At 40.0% G+C, this 24213-nt stretch overlaps 1 protein-coding gene across 2 annotated transcripts; it reads left to right on the top strand.

Annotated features, from left to right (window-relative positions):
* The first annotated feature begins 2362 nt into the window (after positions 1-2362).
* Positions 2363-22897, top strand: LOC124118731. 2 transcript variants are annotated; one of them, XM_046480975.2, is made up of 3 exons: positions 2363-2815; positions 15967-16098; positions 20736-22897. In XM_046480975.2, the coding sequence occupies exons 1-3, from the start codon at positions 2485-2487 to the stop codon at positions 20987-20989; spliced, it is 717 nt and encodes a 238-aa protein (XP_046336931.2). In that variant the 5' UTR covers positions 2363-2484; the 3' UTR covers positions 20990-22897. The 2 variants fall into 2 exon arrangements, with proteins under 2 accessions (XP_046336931.2, XP_046336932.2); XM_046480976.2 differs by lacking the exon at positions 2363-2815 and adding an exon at positions 7416-8096.
* Positions 22898-24213: the final 1316 nt, after the last annotated feature.

Raw genomic sequence — 24213 nt, forward strand, 5'->3', positions numbered from 1 at the left:
ATAATTTTATATTTATGTCAATATTTAAAACAATTCCATAATTTTTAGAATAACCCCTGTAAAAAAAGCGAATTTCTTTCAATACATGTAAACGGATGCTTCGGGTTGATCTTCCACCTCAAATAGTATTGTATTTTACTATTCCTATATTTTGTCTTAAACACTGTATATATTTGTGGTTGAAATTAACAACCCTTTAATCCCAACGATCTCTAACTGAAGCGTTAAAAATGTATTCACGTAATAAAATTAATTGGGCAACATATATAAGTTTAGGTCTTAGAACCGCATGCATTGATCAGAGTTTTGATAATATAAATATATATTATTAGATTGTTACTTCAAAGAGCAAAGTATTGCTTTCAGCATTTGTGGTGAGAAAGGTTACAATAGTCAATGTACATACATGTACGTATATTTCTATTTTCAGGTTTTGTGTGAAGATTATATTCATTCTGTTACTGTTTAGAAAATTTGCGCTGCAATCGCTCACGTTAGACCTGGATTCTAGGACGTAATATATTTATATTAATATATATCAAAATATAATTCAGACGTCTGAAATGCAATAGAAACCGAATACCATTGTATTGTTTGCATGTAAAAAATACCATCAGCACATATGTACCAACGAAGTATAAATGCATACCTATATTAACCTAGATTGTGCATTGTAAATTATAAAAGCAATATTGCTTTATTATACACATTGTACCATGCGTTGCCTTTAAGAAAATATGACACCATACCTTGTGAATACCTTCTCACTTTAACATGTGCTATGGATCTATGGTCTCACAGCTTTCATTTAAAAACGGGGCGGTCGGGTAGCCTATTGGTTAAAGCGTTTGCTCGTCACGCCGAAGACCCGGGTTCGATTCCCGACATGGTACAATGTGTGAAGCCCATTTTCTGGTGTCCCCCGCCGTGATATTGCTGGAATAGTGCTAAAAGCGGCGTAAAACCATACTCACTCACTCACTCATTTAAAAACAATTAGAACTCTTTAGTCACGCAATATTTCCATGATCCGTACGCCACTATCTGTATTATATATCGTGGACCATCAATGACTTGATCCATGAGCAAGGGGTGGTCGGGTAGCCTAGTGGTTAAAGTGTTCGCCCGTCACGCCGAAGACCCGGGTTTGATTCCGAACATGGGTACAATGTGTGAAGCCCATTTCTGATGTCCCCCGCCGTGATATTGCTGGAATATTGCTAAAAGTGACGTAAAACCATAACTCAATGTTTCATGAGCAAATGCCACACCGCCCGGACACAGTGGGCCGATGACACACAATGACATTATCAGCGTGTCTGACTTCTGTGCAAAACTGAGAGTACATCATTCTGTCTCATTATATATTGGTGTTCCAGTGACCTATGGCGCTAAAACTCGCCATGATTGCGTCCATGTGCCATGCCTTGGTCAGCATGTCGTGACCAGGTGTCCTCAATATAGCTGGAGTACACTGAGTCAGTTAAATTAGGCACCGAGTCACCGATTCCCATCCTCATCAATAAGTGCAGTGGCATGAATATCACCTCTTGCCTCTTTCATAATGAAAACAACGAAAACATAACTGTCCATGCAAATAAATGTCCGCAACAGCGTACGTCAACATCAGTAAAACGGTCTAAAAAGCATGGGTCCAGATTTGGTAACAGGGCACGATCACATGACTACCAATCCTGTTGTTCTTGGATTGACAGTATTGACTGTTGCAATCTCCTTCGGTACATGTCTCATCCGTTACGTTTGTGGTTGAGCGTTTCTGCTCACTGACACTCATGAACTGTAAAAGGCTTAGACATCGAGTTTCTGATATTGGTAGTGTCTTCTAAAATATTAAATGTCACAGAACTCAGGAACTCATACGTGGAATCGAACTCAGAAGAGCAAACTGTTTAACCACCTTCACACCTCCCCGACATGCACAATGATACTAGTTTGTCAAAGTTCTTACATCCACAATGGAAACGTATTATAATTTTATAATTAAGTTTTAAGTAATGTCGTGTAACGCTAGGAAGCACTGTTTAGACAAGCAAGTACTAGTGTGCCAATTTGCAAAGCTACCTATGGCATTCTAGTTTTCTGTAACAGCGTCAGCATCATTGAAACGGTTTTAAAGGCTTCGATCCATAAGTGCTAACAGGGCAAATAACTACAAATCCTGTTCTTTGATTGACAGTATCGACTGTCTTCTGCCAGTACAATCTTCCCTCCGGATGCTACATCATCTACTTCGTATTGACTCTTCTCTTGACGATTTCATGCATATACAAATCAACGTCCCCTTGGATTTTTTATTCGTTAGCTCTTCTATCTGGTTTGGGTGATTATAAAGGGATTGTTGTTACAGGAATTGATTTTCCTCTGCTTTGTGTCGTCAACAGACGATATTCAGACTTTCTGTTAATTCATCGGATACCTGGCTGTACTTCACAAGCATTGTTCCGGGGCTTGAACATTGAAAACATGACCGCTGTTATTGAGGTGACCTGTTTCACTATATGTTTATCTCAGTTATTCACACGAAGCTTTTGTACTGAGTGTACAAATTACCAACTGACGCCATTACCTGGCTTTGATGATAAATTTGTGAACCAGAACATGATGTGGGAGAACCAGGTTTTAATCGGAATGGAGTGCGTCGGTAAGTGTTTCTTTGACCATCGCTGTCACAGTGTCCAGATAGACAGGAACACGGGTATCTGTACAGGTCATGCAACAGCCTTTGCCACCCCTACCAAGATCTACCCTCCTGCCCTATCACGGGAGGGCTCCCGACTCTACCTACTGCCAAGAGGTAAATATATGAATTATATACGTAACCTTCTCACCTGTTGGTACGCGATTATGTTTCTAGATTTGTCAGCACCATACCCGTGCTCGTGGGAGGAAAGTTCATAAAATGCAACAAGGCCGTAGTTAATTAAATTCGTACAAGTATCACTTGTTCCCAACTTGTATTTTCATGATTCAAATATAACTGAAGATTGTTGACGTCATTGGACAATTGTTGTTTTCGGAGACGGCAGTCGTGATCAGTGCATTTATAACTAAAGAGGAGCTCAAATGACTTAATAATAATGAGAAATAAGAAAAACCCATTATACTCGTATGTGTGTCATACTGATTTTACGAATGTAAGAAATTCACAAAATAATCGACCCGTGAATATTCCGGGGTGGACTAGGTCTTCAGCAACCAATACTTGCAGTAAAAGGCGACTATGCTTGTCGTAAAAGGCGACTAACGGGATCGGGTGGTCAGGCTCGCTGACTTGGTTGATACATGTCATCGGTCCCAATTGCGTGGATCGATGTTCATTATATCAATCACTGGATTGTCTGGTCCAGACCCGATTATTTACAGACCGCCGTCATATAGCTGGAATATTGCTGAGTGCGGCGTTAAACAACAAACCAACCAACCAACCTCAAAATCATCACACGAGGCGAAGTGTTCTCCTACATGTTTCAGTTTTATCTTCAGGAGAAGTGATTACAATTACAGATTATATTATGACGCCACTATATGATGACGTCACGTTGCACAAATATTGTGACAGGGCGTTGATATGATTTTTCATTAGTGGCTTCACAATGACAATGGTAACATTCACAATAAATACAAATTTGCTTCATATACATTGCGTTGCCTATTTAGACACAACTTTGAGTGAAAGAGATTTCTTCAGCTTTATGCCCAAGGCGGTTTTAAAGTAAGGGATTATCTTAAACTTTATTTTCTTCCCTGTTGCGCATTTGTCGATTGAGCGCTTAAGTGGATTCACCTTGTTTTGAGGTCCTTTATCTGTTGTTTATGGACCTGCATTCTTTCCCTTATGCACAGCATTTGTCCAATTCATTCTTCATGACACCCTTGCCATATAATAGCATAAATAATATATTTTGCGGATCAGTCGGTTGGGGGCACATGAAACAGTTGTTTCCTGTTTTTGAATTTCATACATGAAGTTTCAAAAAAATATTAACAAGTTCAACATTTTCCCCATTGACATTTTGAGACACTGAATTTTGCAGACCTAGTACAAGCCGAATTTGGCGCGTGTTCTTTTTGGCGTTTACTTTTTCTCATTGTCACATTAGCCAATATTCGATTCATTTTAATATCAGTATTTAAATTGAACACCCTACTCATTTGACACTGATGCTGATAACTGCAGGACCTATATGTGTAACACATCGGTTGAGTAATTTTTTGGACATAGAAATTAAACATCGTATTACAAATCTTCACAGTTATATTCTATATACATTGGTATCCCTAAATTAGTTACCTCAATAAATGTAAGGCAAAATAAGACTTTTGATGTCAAAAGGTTATATTCTAATATTCCACGTGATTTAGGGGTTGATGCTGTAATATTCTAGTAAGACGAATATTCAGAATTGCTCGTGGAAAGTTCATATGGAATAACAATACGTTAATTTTGTTATAATTTTGATTTTAATTAATTGACAAATAAAGGGTACAGTAATGGGAACTAAAATGGAAAGCAGTTGGAAAAATTGCAAGATCTCATGTTCTCAGTTTCAATCGGTAGGCTAATGATATAAAGCTCTATCTAGGATTCAAACCGGTTAGTGAGACATTGATGACATCAAAAGTTGGATGACGACAACATTTCTCTAACTGAATGATGACACAGCTGTTTTATCATCAGTTCAAAACTAATGCTGCCCAAAGCTTCAACTTCCCAAAATATGGAGGGAGTTCTCGTCAACCATGCAGACAGAATCTAACTGTGATCATTGATTCAACATTCGCGTCTGCTATTTGTTTGCTGTTTAACGCCGCACTCAATATTCGAACTATATGACGGCGGTATGTAAATAATCAAGTCTGGACAAGACAGACAGTGTTTGACATCATGAGCATCGAGCTACTCAATTGGGGTACGATGACAACCAAGTCAGCGAGCCTGACCACCCGATCCCGTTAGTCGCCTTTTAAGACATGCATTGGTTGTTGAAGACCAATTCTAACCCGGATGCAAACATGCAGACCACAAGATAAGGAATGTCAAATAGGTCAGTGGCCCAGTTCTCTAAGGCGCCGCGATTCGCTGTGCAGAGTTGCGTCCCTTGGGCACGCCAGAAACCTTTGATTGTGGGTTCGAGTCTCGGTTCGCCCCGATTATGTTTCTAGGTTTGTCAGCACCGTACCCATGCTCGTATGGTTTCACGGAAGTGGTAAACGTTTGAGACCTGCATCACTTCGAGCTTTCCTCCCACATTAAGCTGACGCGCCGCGATATAACTGGAATACTGTTAAAAGCGGCGTTAAACCCAACTCACTCACTCCAGCGTGTGCAAAATACACCTCCCAGGCTCAACACACGATGTGGAATACGCGACCACGTAACAACGGTCCACACTGGCTACCAGTGAGACAGAAAATCATTATCAAGCTGCTGGTATTTGTATACAAATCCCTCAATGGCCTGGTCCAAGTGTACCTACAAGAACAAGATTTTATCGAATTGCATGTTTATTCGCAATATTGGTGACTTGATATAAACAGAGCGACTATGATAACGTGAATAACAAACGACTTGAAATAACTGAATTATGATGTTATTCTCTGAATTGCAGCAATTAAAACTTGTATGGTTGGCCAGATGAATCTGGATATATTTAAAGTCACAATTGTACATATAATGACTATAAATGTAGCAATAATGCCATCAATTTCCGGTTGCATTTCTACAAATATTAAGCCCTTTTCATAGTTACTTTGATCTTAATTAAACCATTTATCGATGAATACTACCTTTAGAAATACTATGGAAGCGTATTAGATGATGCTTTCATCTACGTAGATGATGCTTTTATATTTAGGCATTGGCACTACCATGCTTCCGTAAAATACAGGCGAACCAATCCTTGCATACCGCTTCAGATCCATGTGAAGATGATTCAGTGAAAACATTGAAGAGAACATATAAATCAAATTAATTAAATTTAAATCATACTCTGTGGTAATTGCTAACTGTTGGATTTATGATATGAATAATTCTGAGGTAATGAGGTTTTAACGATTGTAATGGTTAATTTATTCCAAATAGTCATTGTGTGACTTGGTGAAAGAAGTTCCACATGGCCGGAGAATGATAACTGTTTATGTATACACAACGCAAACATGGAAACATTCATTGATTCACATAACATTAACTATAGGATGTAGGACCATGTCAACTTCCATACTTGATCCTTAAGCAACAAAATCAGCTGTTTCGATCTAGATGTTTTATAATGGTCTGGCGTAATGGTAAAGTACACAATACCTTAGAATGTATGTCTAATTTAATGTGAGTGTATAGGTCCCCAGCAGCCTCTGCTCGTCGTAAGAGGCGACTAAATGGATCTGTGTGAGGGTTCTTGAACGACGGCATGATACAATGCTCATAATATCAGCCGTAGATTGTCTGGTCCAGACAGCCGTCGTTTGATAGCCGGAATAGTGCGTGTGTGGTGTTCAATAACAAAGAAACGGCTTTATGATTGTGATAAAACAGTGATAAAAATGCGTAGTTAACTCTTCGGGGACACAGGTGGCCTAGTTGGCAATCTCATTTCCCCTTGTACCACAATATTATCCTTTTCTTTGCAATAAATACATGTCAGTCTTACGTCTTTGTTACAAAAGGGTACACAATTATACCTAGATCTTCTAAAAATCCTCCTTGAACTCTTTTCTTTGTGATTCGTTAGTTGGTCTTCAACGTCAAATTTGTATCTTGGAAAGTTACTGTGATAAGTAGTGACTTTCCATTAATTTCAACAAAACGTTATTTGAATTTATATAAAGATTCTAAATTGAAAGTATTCTATCAGATGTAAAGAAAAGATATCATTTATATTTATGTAAACGTATACTTTGGGTTCGATCGTTCACTTCAAATAGTATTGAATTTAACTATTCATCATAATCACATGAGTCAACGTGTTTGATCTCAGGGTAAAACTGACAGTTCATCTATCTCTCTCATTTTATCTCAGTAGCCTAGAAGCTGAAATCACTTAAGCAGAATTGCGTCCCTTTCCTATGACTGGATCAGCTTGTCGTGACGAATACTCTGATACAGCTAAAATAGTCACGCAGTCATCGATGCTCGTCGTTATCAATAAGTGCAGTGGCATGAATATCACGTCTTGCTACTTTCATAGTAAAAGCAAAGAAAACATAACTGTCCATGTAAATACATGTCCGCACCAGCGAACGCCAACATCAGTAAAACGGTCATGGAACCATGGATCCAGATTTACAGGGTACGATCACATAACTACAAATCCTGTTGTTCTTGGATTGACAGTATTGACTGTCTTCTTCTGCCAGTACAATCATCCCTCCGGATGCTACATCATACATCATACACTTCGTATTGACTCATCGGAGGAATGGGAATCGGCCAGAGAGCGGCTTATACCATAAAGTCTGCTGCTGCTGTTGTTGGTGGTGGTCGAAGTAGAGCTGGGGTGGCTCTCTCAGGATGTGACCCAGCTTTAAGTCATGCATATACACATCGACGTCCCCTTGGATTTGTTATTCATTTGCTCATCTTTCTGGTCTGTGTGAATTTTAAAGGAATTGTTGTTACAGGAATTGATTTTCCTGCTGCTTTGTTTCGTGACAAGTGACGTTCAGACAGCATTCAGACTTTCTGTTTATTCATCGGATACCTGGCTGTACTTCACAAGCATTGTTCCTAGACTTGAACATAGAAAACATGACAGCTGTTATTGAGGTGACCTGTTTCACTATATGTTTATCTCAGTTATTCACACGAACCTTTTGTACTGAATGTACAGATTACCAACTCACGCCATTACCTGACTTTGATGATAAATATGTGAATCAGAACCTGGTGTGGGAGAACCAGGTTTTAATCGGAGTGGAGTGCGTCGGTAAGTGTTTCTTTGACCATCGCTGTCACAGTGTCCAGATAGACAGGAACACGGGTGGCTGCACAGGTCATGCAACAGCCTTTGCCAACCACACCAAGGTCTACCCTCCCCCCACATCACGGCTGGGCTCCCGACTCTACCTACTGCCTAGAGGTAAATATATAAATTATATACGTAACCTTCTCACCTTTTGATAGGGATGATTTGATAGTTCTTAGTGTATGGAACAGAGGATGAAGCTGATATTGCATCCATGGTAATATCGAAATTTATCATGAAGCCTATGAAAGGGTTCCCAAACAAAATGGGAGACATAGATACTGTATTTAATACCCAGAGGTTTCCAAATAGTGTATGGAACAGAGGGCCAGAATAAAGCTGAAAGTGCTTTCATGTCAATATGACACTTAATGAAGTATATAAAAATATTCCAAACAAAATGTTGAATCTTTTCTAGTTAATCAGAGTTGACATAGGTACTGTTATCCCAGACTTCATGTGCGTGTTCGAGAATAGGCCGTTTGAAAACAATGAGAGTTTAATTAAGAATTGACTTTCACAAGCTCCGACGTTCATGCAGTTTGCCCTCACTCCATGAAGGTTCATACTCCAATTAACTCGCACAAAGTGAAAGTCAATTCTTTTAAAAGAATTATCACTATTTTTGCCTCAAAGGACGTAGACGTTCATCAATACGCCATTATATTTAGTACCTTAGATTTATTTCCTCAGATGCATATGATACCTTATATAAAATATCTATTTTTCTTACCAAAGCTCATCAACTTAGGGTAAATAGTAAAAATTCCACTGCGAATAAGTAAAAAAAAATAAAAAAATAAAAAAATAAAAATTTACATAATGTAAATTTTCCCAGTTTGTAAATATGTCATTTTGCGCAGGCTTTATATATTCCTGCATATGTATGTATTTTGGGCCAGTGGCCTATTATTGAATAAATTGTCTGTCTGTCTGTCTGTCTGTCTGTATATTTAGTACGTGTAACGTGTAACGTGTAACAGCCATACAACAACCAGCTGTATCGCGGAATAAAATAGTTCCTCAAAACTAGAGGTGACATGAGCGTATGTATGAACAACCTGCTCTTCAGGCACATCACAACACATGTATTCATATCATCATTAGACGAGAAAGGTCTGTTAAGAACTACCTCAGTAAGTCAGTTACAATGAAAGCGCGTCGTAATACATTTACATCAAGTCGTAGACGTCAAAATGGCCGACACGATAAACGTGACGGGAGATATTTCCGAAGATGTTAATGAACCTGTGGTTATTACAAGTGTTAGTCCTCAATTGGCCGATCACTGAAAGGTGATTGTAAAGATGTGTCAAATAGATACTAAGGGACTTTCATTTATTGCTGTAGACTGCCACGGATCGAGTCGATACGGTTGTTTGGATGTGCATTTCTTCGTTTTGTTCTGAAGGATGGGTTGTAGCGAGGATATCCTTAAACGGATATTCAATCAAACCTTTTTACTTATCCCAATGTATACAAACACGCTGAGTTCAAGATTAAAGGGTTTAAATGAGAAGCACCACTTCTGTACGTATTCGTGCTGGGGCACTCCCAGGGGTAAGGAATGTGGAAGTTGTCCGTCAGTGTTTACGTAATTTCAAGAACACGGTCCCGTGAAAAGTGAGTGAGTGAGTGAGTTAATATTTAAAGTCACATCGGCACTATTTCAGCCATATCGTGACTTGAACAAGTTAAACATTTATATTATATATAAAAACCTGCCGCCGAAGGACAGTACAACAACTAGCAATATATCACAGAATATTATTTTAAAAACTAGTTTTAGAGCAATAAAATGATCAAATTATATCAGACGACACAGTATAAAAACGGGCTGTAGATCGCCAGCAACCAAAGTTCGCCCACCATACTAGGGACCATGGGGACTTACGGTACTTCTGCTACCTACATGGTACCCCAGCAGGATTTACACCATCCCTCTGGCCCGTGAAAAGCGTATGCACATCAAATTGTGTCGCCTCGTCCATTGGAATAGCTGTATATCATGTAAACTTCAAATTAAAAAAATTAAATAATGTTGGTCTATTGAGTATTTATTTAAGTTTTCGTTAAGAAAATATCTTTTTAGGTGCATAGTTGCGTATTCGTCAATATGGGCATACTATTTCATGTCTTGGGAAAACATTACACCGAGGTGTTTATGAGTATTCGAGTGATGATGTGATGTATTTTTATGAACCAAATTAATTTTAAGGTCGTGTGTTGCATAACGTCATAACAGTGATGCCTGTCTTGGTTACAATAAGCGAGATGTTGCTCATCTCGGCATTAATCACTGCAGTAGGGTTCTTGAAAACATGATTCCTGCATTCAGACACCGAGTATTCCACAACATGAATATTAATTTGTCAAGTTACACTCATCAGAGGGGTACACACAGTACGTGATTTATGCTACCAGTTGTCGGACTTTAATTTCGATGGCTGAGTGGTTAGATCGCTGAATTTGTATGCTGGCGATTTGGATATACCTACATATCAAAATTCATATCATATTGATTATGTGCAGTATATCGAGTTTCAAAAACACGTGGTATAGTCACTACAAGTGCAATCAAAAATGAGACAGAAATATTAGATCCTACTGTATATACATAATTTGAATGAAGTACATTGTATGTTGAATACTGTAGTAGAGTATTATCACCGTCCTTTAGATGGTGAATAGAAGATTTGGAACCTTTGCCTTTTATTTTCTGAACCATGTTCCACACCTTGGACATAGGTGTACGGTAATTTATTTTGGAGACATAGTTCCTCCAAGACTGACGCTTATTTTGTTTATCTATATTATGGACTGTAGGATGTCGGCGAAAATATTTTTCTGCTTTCTTCCTACATTTTCTGGCCTGTTTGCAGTCATTAGTAAAACATGGTTTACGAATATGGGGATTCGCAGAGGACTTAGGAATTGTTTGGCCAGCAATGCCATTGAGTAAGTCCGAAAACAGCTGTATCGGATCTAGAATATTCTTGAAAAGGTCATGTTTTATGATGTCAATACATAGTATCTCATGTTATGACTAATTTGCTTTGGTAAAGTTCCACCTTGATGAAGGTGGATAATAAGTAGGGGTTAAGAGTTTTAAGAATGGTTGGGAGGTCATCATGGACCAACCATTCAATTCCATTGTACAAGTCTGTGAGTGACGGATCGAGGACAGAATACGTCCCAGTGGCTGGATGTAAATATGTGGCAGATTCATCATTAAATATACATAGTTTGTTGTCAGAAATAAATTCCTCATTGATTTTCCCTTTATAATTTGTATTTGCACTTCCCCACAGCAGGCTGTGTCACCCATGAAAATGCAGGGCTTTGGACGTTGATCGTATAGATTTTGTAGATCAGACTGTTAAAGATCCGAGGAAGGAGGGATATATACTCAACAACAAAAGTTTCTGTGACACCAATATTTCAGTGTATTTTTCAAACAAGTAAAGTTTGGTGTTCAATATTGTAGTTCATGTATGGAATCAAGTCACAAAAACGCAACTGCTAAAGAAAAGCATGCAGTCCATGCAAAAGTTGACTTTTATGCAAGCCCATGCATTTCACTACCCAAGAATGGGTATAAAAACAAGTGCGTTAACGGGATTCCATATGCATTGTTTAGCATCGTACTGACAACAACCACTCAGAAAAACAACAAAATTAAATTATTCAACATTACGAAATGCCAAGCCTGTCCGAAAATGAGCGTCTGCGAGCCATTGGTATGCTTGAAGCAGGATCGAGTCAACATGATGTTGCAAGACAATTTAACGTCCACAGAAACACCATTTGGTGTTTATGGCAACGTTGGCAACAGACGAATGCAGTCAGAGGCCATCCTCGGAGTGGCAGGCCACGCGTAACCAATAATTGACAAGACAAATGGATTCAAACAACAACACCTAAGAAATCGATTCCAGCCAGCAACAGTGACTGCAAGAAGCATCCCTGGCCTTCGACGAATATCTTCACAAGCCGTACGTCGCCGCCTCAGATGTGCAGGGATTGTCGCCAGAAGACCCGCCAGACGTCCCATTTTGACAGGAAACCACCGTCAAGTACGTCCACACTGGTGCAGACAGCGTCTACGCTGGACTGCCATGCAGTTGGGACAGATGGTTCTATTCACTGACGAGTCTCGTTTTCACCTCAGCCACAGCGATGGACGGATTCGAGTGTACCGACGTCGAGGTGAACGTTACGTCAATCATTGTGTCATGGAAGAAGATCGGTTCGGGGTCGGCAGCGTTATGGTATGGGGTGGGATTACAGCAAGACAGAGGACCCGTTTGATAGTAGTAGAGGGAAATCTCAATGGACAGCGCAACCGCGACGAGATAATCGGCCCTGTTGTTCTACCGTTTTTGCGTCGTCATGGCCAAGGCATTACCTTTCAACATGACAACGACCCGTCCCACATTGCTCGACTTGTTCAGGACTCTCTTCAACAAAACAACGTGAATGTCATCCCCTGGCATGAGACAAAGATGTGTTGCTTGCATCGCAACCAGAGGTGGACATACACGCTATTGATTTGTAAATTGACATTTTGGCATGTTCATGGTTTTTTTTAATGAAATCACGCATTTTCTGAAGTCAGTATGGTACATTAAACCATTTGAACACTTACAGGATTCTTTTATCTGTTGCAAACCGAATTAGTTTCAGATTTGGTAAAAAACTTACCTTGCCATTAATCTTATTCAATGTCACAGGAAATTTTGTTGTTCAGTATATAGGAGCACAGCGTAAAAGCAATGTGCAGAGTCAGACGAACAGCAACAGTTTGAAGATTGGTATTAAGAGGAACAGGACTATGCACGATCCCCTCTCGCACCAAGATGGTTGATCCTCCTGTTGCTTTATCTCCCGGAGGAGTGAGTGAGTGAGTGAGTGAGTTAATATTTAAAGTCACATCGGCAATATTTCAGCCATATCGTGACTTGAACAAGGTATAGCATATATAAAAAACTGTCGTCAAAGGACAGTACAACAACTAGCAATATATCACAGACGGCTAAGGGGATCGGGTGGTCAGGCTCTCTGACTTGGTCGATGCATGTCATCATATCCCTTTTGCGTACACTAATGCTCATGATGTCAGTCACTGGATGGTCTGGTACAGACTCGATTACATGCAAACTGCTTTCATATAGCAGGATTATTGTTGAGTGCGGCGTTAAACAACAAACAAACAAATCGTGTACACTCATTTCCAAGTCCTCGTAGTCCCTTGTTGCTTAAAGGTGAGGAGTACTTTCGGCACTGTTATTTGGTTGAATTTCGTTTTTATATAGAACAATATGGGCACTGAGTGAGATCCTCTCTATTCGTAGAACACAAAGTAGCAGCTACATGGGGATCTTCAGGAGTGAGATCATCAGTTAGACCCTCTCTATTCGTAGAACACAAAGTAGCAGCTACATGGGGATCTTCAGGAGTGAGATCATCAGTTAGACCCTCTCTATTCGTAGAACACAAAGTATCAGTTACGTGGGGATCTTCAGGAGTTAGATCATCAGTTAGACCCTCTCTATTCGTAGAACACAAAGTAGCAGCTACATGGGGATCTTCAGGAGTGAGATCATCAGTTAGACCCTCTCTATTCGTAGAACACAAAGTAGCAGCTACATGGGGATCTTCAGGAGTGAGATCATCAGTTAGACCCTCTCTATTCGTAGAACACAAAGTATCAGTTACGTGGGGATCTTCAGGAGTGAGATCATCAGTTAGACCCTCTCTATTCGTAGAACACAAAGTAGCAGCTACATGGGGATCTTCAGGAGTGAGATCATCAGTTAGACCCTCTCTATTCGTAGAACACAAAGTATCAGTAACGTGGGGATCTTCAGGAGTGAGATCATCAGCTGGACCCTCTCTATTTGTAGAACACAAAGTAGCAGTTACGTGGGAATCTTCAGGAGTGAGATCATCAGTTAGACCCTCTCTATTTGTAGAACACAAAGTATCAGTTACGTGGGGATCTTCAGGAGTGAGATCATCAGTTAGACCCTCTCTATTTGTAGAACACAAAGTATCAGTTACGTGGGGATCTTCAGGAGTGAGATCATCAGTTAGACCCTCTCTATTTGTAGAACACAAAGTATCAGTTACGTGGGGATCTTCAGGAGTGAGATCATCAGCTGGACCCTCTCTATTTGTAGAACACAAAGTATCAGTTACGTGGGGATCTTCAGGAGTGAGATCATCAGTTAGACCCTCTCTATTTGTAGAACACAAAGTATCAGTTACGTGGGGATCTTCAGGAGTGAGATCATCAGTTAGACCCTCTCTATTTGTGGAACACAAAGTATCAGTTACGTGGGGATCTTCAGGAGTGAGATCATCAGCTGGACCCTCTCTATTTGTAGAACACAAAGTATCAGTTACGTGGGGATCTTCAGGAGTGAGATCATCAGTTAGACCCTCTCTATTTGTGGAACACAAAGTATCAGTTACGTGGGGATCTTCAGGAGTGAGATCATCAGTTAGACCCTCTCTATTTGTAGAACACAAAGTATCAGTTACGTGGGGATCTTCAGGAGTGAGATCATCAGCTGGACCCTCTCTATTTGTAGAACACAAAGTATCAGTTACGTGGGGATCTTCAGGAGTGAGATCATCAGCTGGACCCTCTCTATTTGTAGAACACAAAGTATCAGTTACGTGGGGGCATTCAGCTGTCAGGCCCTCTCTATTTGTAGAACACAAAGTATCAGTTACATAGCGGCATTCAGCAGCGAGACCCTCTCTATTCGTTGAACACAAAGAAGTAGTTGTCTCATATGTTTTAGCATCACATGCATGTTATCGCAAAATAGGAAAAGTGTTCTTAATCCGCAAATGAACAGTTTGTAATTGTGTACATGAAGTAGGCAATGTCATCACGAAAGAGCCTATCTTTGTACGATTCCCATGGTGAGGAGAGCCGAAAAAGGTCATATCTGGAAACGTGAGTGAGTGAGTATGGTTTTACGCTGCTTTTAGCAATAATCCAGCAATATCACGGCGGGGGACACCAGAAATGGGCTTCACACATTGTACCCATGTCGGGAATCGAACCCGGGTCTTCGGCGTTCTAGTAACGGGATTTTTGGAAGTTTACAATCATAAAATGTCAAGATCAGAGTATATTCAGTCTCGATTATCTCTCGAAAAATATTACATTTGGCGTTAAAGGCAAAGTAGTGGTGGAAATTATATGGATCGATAAGTAGACGCCACTCATGTGCGACGAGCGATCTCCTTTCACAGACGCACGCATTGCTTTGTCAGGACGGGTACGAATATTTGCAAACTGTTCATGGTTACTAAAGAATCAATTCATCGATATTTAATTTAATTTAAGATTGACCATGGAGTTCCTTAAAATCCAACCCGGTCCTCATTTCAGTTTTACCCACCTCAAAACACGTCCAACTCGTTAAATGTTCCTCCAGTTGCGTAAACCGTTATGGTGACTATAAGCTGTTGTTCTTGTAGTTGATTCTGAGTCAGGAATTCATTCGTCATTCTCAATATGCATTTTAGACAGGTACAACTGACGCAGCTGTAGGTCATTATGCAAAGTTATGGAGTCATTATGTATCAACCACAACATGGTTTATGCCAGAGAAATCACTAGAATCTGTTAATTCCGGAAGAAGGCGTGATGTTTCCATTACTTCATCAGAAACAGGCTCCATTCAACACATCGATCTCAGAGCTGTTATTAATCTATGATAGAGTATTGGTGCCCGGATAGTCGTAAAATTAAGAGTGAGTGGGTGAGTATGGTTTTGCGCCGATTTTAGCAATCTTCCAGCAATATCACGGCGGGGGACACCAGAAATGGGGCTCATGTCGGGAATCGAACCCGGGTCTTCGGCGTGACTAGCGAACGCTTGGCTACCCGACCGCCGGCGTGACATTAAGAACCTTCGGGGAACGGAGCCATGGTAGTCATGTTTTCTTTTTATATTTTCAGCCTCTCACTACATAGGCAGTGGCTGTACCAATGATGTCGACTGTCATGTGGCGACCTCTGTGTGCAATGATGGAGTGTGTACCTGTCAGATTGGGTACTGGTTTTCCCCCTCACAAAAGGCCTGTGTCACAGGTACTTAGAGCCTTTTTAATCACATTTGAGCACATTCGCAGGGTTGGAACTCTTCCATTTCACACATTTGTATGATCGCACATTTTCACTCCCAACACCCTCACATCACATACATCACTCTCACATCACACCAAACGCCCTGAATTTGCACCGAACATCATCATATTCAACACCATCAAAACAAACAAAACATCTTCTACATCACACGCAACACCCTAATATCATAACACCCAACACCTCACATCATAACAACCACCGCCTCCGTGGTCTAGTGGTAGAGCGTCCGCCCGGAGAGCGGAAGGTTCGGGGCTCGATGCCAGGCCGCGTCATGCCAAAAGACTCTTAAGGTTAGTACTTGTTGTTACCCTGTCTGGCGCTCGGCATCAAGGGTCTAAAACAAGGACTTATCGACACGGATTCGGATATACTGTGTCTGAGTGGGGTATTCATGTTAAACTGTGGCATGGTATCTCAGACGCACGCACGCACGCACGCACATCGCTAAATAAGTGCAATAATCTTAAACGCGACGTTAAACCCTATTTCACCTCACCTTATAAAGCCCAACACACATACATCATCACACCCAATTTGCAACACACTCACACCATAACACTGACACCTCACATGACTCACCCAATACTCTCAAATCTCACCCTTGCTTTCTCTCGTTACAATACGTGCCCAGTCTCCGAATGATTTACCCTGGGTCTAAGTTTGACGTTTAAGTTGAGAGATTCAATCTCATTAAAAGCAGATCGAAGTTCTCGCTACCGTTAAACAAAGATCTGAGGACATCCCATTGAGGGTCACGTCAGAACGACCTTTCATCTGACCAATCAGAGCATTGCTTATCAGATCATGAAAGTGACAGTTGGAATGTTATTTTTGATCGTGCAACACACAGGGTATTCCGAACGACAGTTATGGGCTTCATGTCTGTATTCATACAATCTAGACCATCTATTAGCCATTCCAGAATGTTTTTTTGTTCAGTTGTTATATTTTTAATCGAGTTTGAAACTCATGCCGTAAAACTCGATTAAGCTGCCTTCTGATTGGCTATTGTCGACTTCTTGTAAGTCATTCCATTGGACGGTCAAAGTTCGCGAAAGGTCGCTCTGACGTGACCCGTGATGGGATGTCCTCATATCTTTGTTTAGCAGTAGCGAGAACTAAGATCTGATTTAATGGGATTGAGCGATTTAGCTCCAATTATGCTTAGTTAATGGACCATGTTAAGAATAGAATGTTAGAAAGAATACAGTGTTTAGTCGTTGTACCGCGTGCAATCAATAAATAGGTATTAAATTTTTAACAGAGCCATACATAGTTACAAACCAGCCGCTATATATTCGTCCGCCGAGTCCAAGTTTCCCTCAGTGTACGAAAATAATGAACCCGATAGGTTTGTTAAACACACAGAAGATGTATGATTATTACTTTCAAGTTAAAAGGATTTGCAGGATTTAAACACCTCCCGCTTGCCTGGATATTGATATGGTTTAACCAATTACTTATTCACCAACTGATGACGCCTAAATTAGTACAAAAGATTCGACCATGGCAGCCATCTTGAAAAGCTTGAATTTGGACATTATTCGGCCATTTCAGCCAAAATATCATGAAATGCGGTACCTGTACATGTACAGATAGTATGCACGTACACGTATGCTGCGTTTTTCGCGATATTATTTATTTGGACCGCTGTTGACCTTTGAGTGTCTTAAATCCTCACATGCATAGATGGTTCTGTAAACAGACAGACAGACAGACAGTTTTTTCAGTAATTTGTGCATCAAGGCCCATAGTACAATGCAGATTGGATATCAATTTGTCACGTGATGTACATGATGAGATTTTAAATCAAGTTAAACACTCTTCATTATAAAGACATGTTTTAAGAATACAGAAACAGCATGGCTCATATCAGAATTTTCAGAGTTTAGCAGATTTATCATTTACTGGCGGTCTTTAAAAATACCTTGCAACATGGGGAGAAATTTGTACCTTAAATGGGAATACGTTTCACATATATAAGTAAGACATGGTATTCATCCTCTACTTCTCCGGATGAACAGTTTGTACAAATAGAGTTTACAATATCACCGTCTTTGGACCTGCGACATATATTTACATTAAAATTAGGCAATGAAATTTAAGTTTTACAATAAGGTCTGATTAAACTTTTATTATTGAAACAAGTTAAATATCTTTCAGTTTGTAACAATGATTTTACTTTGCTGTAATTGCTAAGATAAAGTGATTCAGAAATACTTTGGTGCCACTGTTGACAAAATATATCCTTCAGTCATTGATGGTTCTGTAAACATTTCTACTGAAAGGTTGTCGGTAGAAAAGGGCTGATCTGTGCAGGCGTTGTTCAGGGCCAACTTGCACAAAGCAATCTTAGCGCTAAGATTATTGTAAGCCTATGTTAAAGTATGGGCGTTACGATCATCTTAGCCCTTAGATCGCTTTGTGCAAGTGGGCCCAGATCAATAGGATGAAGTGTTGGGTTGTTGAGCGATCGTCTTTGATTGCATTTTTAACTGCAGCTTAAAACACCAGGTGAACTACAGTATCATGAAATTATTTTCGATTTACGGATTCGACCGACAGGTGCAAGAATTTACGAACAGAAAGTGGTATATAACAATATATATTAAATTAATCTGCTGAATCTTCACACATTTACCAAAGGTTATTGTCAAATACATTGTTTATCGTGAGGTAAGAATCGGTGCCCAAGATTCAATTGCTTCTCCGAAGGAAGGACTACATTAGATCTGCAGTGGCGTTCATGATACATGGAGAACTATCGTACCCCAACTTCGTGGCACATTGCTCATAATATCAATCACTAGTTTGTCTGTCCGAGACTAACCCGTCAATTATCTGAAATATTACGAACTGCCCAAATCGTGAAACTAACAATAGAACATTATCAAGTAAAATACATATTTCTACTGTTTTCGGTGTATTAATACTTAAACAGCCACACAGAACATGCCTTTTCTTTTTCCCACAAATCCGATCGACGCATAACAGTTTAGGCAAATGTTTAAAAAAAAAGACAGAATATTTTTTTTAGGTTTAATATCGTCCAACCCAAGCTAACTGAATTGTAAAATATCCGACAACCATAAAGGGTAGAAATATGTTGCTGTTACAAATACAGTAAACTACGGTTATAACGAACACGCTTATAACGAACTTTAGTCCCGACTATTTGCTGTGGTGATGCTGTATATATGCTAAAATATAACGAACTACGGTTAAAACGAACGAGTTCCTTTGAGTTCGTTATAACCGTAGTTTACTGTATGTCATTTTTACCGTTAATCTGACCTTGGTTATAATGCTCGGTATTCATTTGTGTACCAATAGGATATCATGCTGATCAGTTTAAGGATTGACTATGTTTTATTCCCAGTGCTATGAGTAGTATAACTGGTCGAGGGCAAATACGAGTGACCCAGTGTGGATAATAGCTTTTTATTGATAAATTCTGTACCGCTTTTGTCTTTCGATACATCACTCAAAAACCGGACACGGGTTTCCTAGGATCAATGATGAAACAAAAGCGGAAAACATGTACAGAACATGTGGCCTGAATGTATCGGTGCAACGGTGCAGCGGAGCGTGACACGTGTTTTCATTGCCTGATATGAGGACTTGATTGCAGCGTCTGTCTATTATATAATCTTGTAATGTATCTACTATAGAGTCAGACCGCCTCCGTGGTCTAGCGGTGGCGCGTCCGCCCGGAGAGCGGAAGGTCCGGGGTTTGATCCTCGGCCGCTGCTTACAAAAAGCCGTTAAAAGATGGCACTTGTTGTTACCATGTCTGAGTAAAAAAGATGAGCGTTCAGGCGAGCATTTGGTAAATGTTTTCGATCTAACGTCACATCCACCTAAAGAAATATGAGAAATAACTCTACAACACATAGTGGAACCCTCACCATACTGACTGAGATGAGCCCATGGGGACTGCATTGCCATACAATGATCTTCTTCAGGGTAGTGAAAATTATATGTATGGAATACTGAAATCACTTCAACACATGTTTCACTGTGTAGATGTTCCCTTATTTCTGTCCACCGTTATATTTACTTCCTTGGTAGTCTATAACGCTAGTAAGATTCCCAGATTCGTCATCTATTCAGGACCCATGAAGATCCGGGGTAGAATAGATCTTCAGCAAACTATGTTTGCCGTAAAAGGCGACTATGCTTGTCGTAAGAGGCGACTAACGTGATCTGGTGGTCAGGCTCGCTGACTTGGTTGATGCATGTCATCGGTCCCAATTGCGTGGATCGATGCTCATGATGTCAATCACTGGATTGTCTGGTCCAGACTCGATTATTTACAGACCGCCGTCATATAGCTGGACTATTGCCGAGTGCGGCGTTAAACAACAAACAAACCAACCAACCAATCAACTATTTAGAGGGTTTCACAATTACTTTAGCACTTCAAAAGAATTGACGGATGATCAAACATCAATGTCCATGAATTATCCATACACCTGTCCTATCCTTGTGCATCACTTTGAATCATAAAATATTTATCGATGAATGTAGTGAAAGTATTTTTCTGTCCATCGATACATTTATGTTTTTGTTCTTCACAGAATGCACTACCTTAGGACCTGGTCTTGTCCGCTATGCCGGTCACGCCATCTGGGGCAATGACTTGGAGGATCTTACATCAATTGAAGACAGCCAATGCCAACAGCTCTGTATCAACATCACCTGCTCCAGCGTCGACTACGACCCGCCTGGCAAGCGTTGTTTCCTATCTTCAGCCACGTACCTCTCCGTGGGTTCAGGATCTCGTGGGGTGCACGCCGGCTGGGTGCACTATCAACGTAACTGTGCGTCGTAGACCTTGTGTACGAAAGAAATCACAAACGGAACACGATTATACAGTTAGTTATAACCTAAAAACATACATTAACTTGTTGCTGACTGAAGTATTAGATGCGTTGTTCTGATTACAAACAGAACAGAACACTCTGGATACATATAGTGAATGACGAAAACTTGTTTGAACTCCAGATTAGACAGACCTTGGTTTATTAGAAAGGATTGGTTGGTTGGTTGGTTGCTTTGTTGTTGAACGCCGCACTCAGCAATATTCCAGCTATATGACGGCGGTCTGTAACTAATCGATCCAGTGATTAATATCATGAGCATCGATCCACGGAATTGGGATCGATGACATGCATCAACCAAGTCAGTGAGCCTGACCACCCGATCCCGTTAGTCGCCTTTTACGACAAGCATAGTCGCCTTTTACGGACTGCATGGGTCTTATTAGAAAGGAAATAGCATCACGAATAAATAACAATACGGAGGTAATGAACACACCCGGGATTCGAACCCACACTTTTAGACTGTGACAAAACCAACTCGAGGCATTCGAGCCATGGAAGTCCAACAACTAGCAGTCCAGATCGCGTACAGTAAACTACGGGATTCGAACCCACACTTTTAGACTGTGACAAAACCAACTCGAGGCATTCGAGCCATGGAAGTCCAACAACTAGCAGTCCAGATCGCGTACAGTAAACTACGGTTATAACGAACACGCTTATAACGAACTGACGGATATAACGAACTTACTTTTTGGTCCCGACTACTTGCTGTAGTCATGCTGTATATGTACTTATAACGAACTACGGTTATAACGAACTAAAATAAGTAGTCCCTTTGAGTTCGTTATAACCGTAGTTTACTGTACTTTGTTTTTCCCCTTACATCAAGCTGACACGCCGTGATGTAACTGGAATATCGTTCCAAACGGCTTTAAACCCTCACTCCCTTACAAACTCTTTTTGCACATGACTTTGGATATGTATGGTTTATCCTTCAGTCTCGGCTATTTCAGGCAATTCTGAGCAAAATGAAGTTGGTTGGTTGGTTTGTTGTTTAATGCCGCACTCAGCAATATTCCAGCTATATGACGGCGGTCTGTAAACAATCGAGTCTGGACCAGACAATCCAGTGATTAACAACACGCGAATCGATCCACGCAATTGGGATCGATGACCAAATCAGCGAGCCTGACCACCCGATCCCTTACGACAAGCATAGTCGCTTTTTATGGTTGTCGTCACTTTTCCTTATATTTTGAAAGCATCACTGAAATATCAAGGCAAAGGTGCCGATAAGAAATAATATCCTTTAAGGAAGCTCTTCAGTTCTTTTCACGGATGTCAACTAGACCCCAAAACAACTAATAATATGAGCGCATCATTGAAATTTGCGTGCATTGATATCTGGTGTTGCATCCTGACCTAATAAAACACAATCGCTTACACATTCCCAAGTAGAGATTTGATTTCTTTCGGTTATGTTTCAATATCGATCTCTGCGGCGGTAAGCTAAGTAGAAACTCGTACGTATCGATCAATACTTCATTAAACGAAGACTAAATCAGCACACAAGTTGTTAATTAATTGCTTTATCGATTTCATGTTTTGTTGAAATGTAGAATTACATGTTCAGAAATGCATTATAAGAACTAAAGGTGTTTTTTAAGATATATTTCTCCTCAGTTTATTTCTCTCCTCTTACAAAACTTTGTCTTCTTCTTGTTCACGTTAATTAAAAAAAATTAAAGAGATCTTTCAAGTAGGACCCGGATTCCGAATATGTGTTTCCAAAAGTCAAAGTACCCATCCGCATACCAGAGGTGAGGTGAGGTGAAATGGGGTTTAACGTCGCGTCCAAGATTATTGCACTTATATAGCGACGTGCATGTACGTGTGTGTGTTTGTGTGGCTGCTTGTACTATTCCGGACTGATGCCGATTTATAGTGCTAGCCCACTGAGATACCATGCCGCAGTTTAACATGAATACCCCACTCAGACACAGTATACTGACTCCGAGCCGACCAGTCCTTGTTTTAGCCCCTTAATGCCGAGCGCCAGACAGGGTAACAACAAGTACCATCTTTTAACGCCTTTGGGATCGAACCCCGGGCCTTCCGCTCTCCGGGCCGACGCTCTACCACTAGGCCACGGAGGCGGTCTCCGCATACCAGAACCAGTTTGAGGGGAGTGAGTGTATATAGTCTGAGACTGGTTACTGGTGTATGGCAAACACAACAATACTCAACTCAGTAAATATGGACACTGTTTTATACAGTTTTATGAGCACGTTATGACATTGTGTTTTATATAAAATGATGGCTGATCAGTAGAAGAGATACAACAGTTTTGTTTGTATGTTGCGTAACGCCGAACTAATCAATATTCAAGCTGTATGATGCGGCCTGTAATTAATCAAATCAGGACCTGACAATGCAGTGCTTGATGCTATGCGGTACAATCCACACCGTCGGGGTACCGCGACACGTAATCAACAAGTCATCGAGTACGACCTCCCGGAAGCCGAGGTACTGTAAGTCCCATGATCCCGAGCGATGTGGCCTAGCTTTGGTTACTGTTGGCCTATGGCCCGTGTTTTAAATCTGTATACAGTTATATTGTTATGCTCAAATATGTTTCATAAATTGTTTTTAAATAGAGTATGCTCAAATACGTTTCACAACTTGTTTTTAAATTTAACTTTGCATAAATAATTAAATTGTTAATATATGAACTTGGTCTCGTCGCTATATCGCTGAAATAATGCCGATGCGACGTTAACATTTAACTCACTCACTCACTCACTGCATGTATTTTTATTTTGTAATAACTGTCATGTTCTTGCTTTATTATAATTATTTTTTATGTTGCATGTTTTCAAACAACAAATTATTTAAATGCATATAAAGATTTTCTGAAATAATTGTTGAATTATTTACAAAGGTTTTTTTAATTTTTTGGTTTGATCATTTGATGAAAATAAAGGATCTTGCACATTGTGATAGTGGTATTTATGTTTGTATAATATATGCAATTCAACATCAAATCAACAAAACAAAAAACATACTCATACTCAAATGAAGGGCAGGTTGCAATTGCAAAAGCCAAACTAACTCCATTTCTGAAAGATGGTCAGCTTCTCAAACGCAATATAAGAGAGGACTAAACGAAATTCTATCATTTTCTAAAAAAGAAATAAAACCATGTCAATGCCAAAATAGAAATGTTATCAAT

Source organism: Haliotis rufescens, unplaced genomic scaffold (assembly GCF_023055435.1).
Source record: "Haliotis rufescens isolate VD_foot unplaced genomic scaffold, xgHalRufe1.0.p SCAF_2, whole genome shotgun sequence".
Taxonomy (NCBI): Eukaryota; Metazoa; Mollusca; class Gastropoda; order Lepetellida; family Haliotidae; genus Haliotis; species Haliotis rufescens.

Coding starts and splice junctions, on each gene's coding strand:
- LOC124118731 (XM_046480975.2), top strand. CDS start 2,485: ATGACCGCTGTTATTGAGGTGACCTGTTTCACTATATGTTTATCTCAG. Junction 2,816..15,966: donor ACTCTACCTACTGCCAAGAG/GTAAATATATGA, acceptor TTATATTTTCAG/CCTCTCACTACATAGGCAGT. Junction 16,099..20,735: donor ACAAAAGGCCTGTGTCACAG/GTACTTAGAGCC, acceptor TGTTCTTCACAG/AATGCACTACCTTAGGACCT.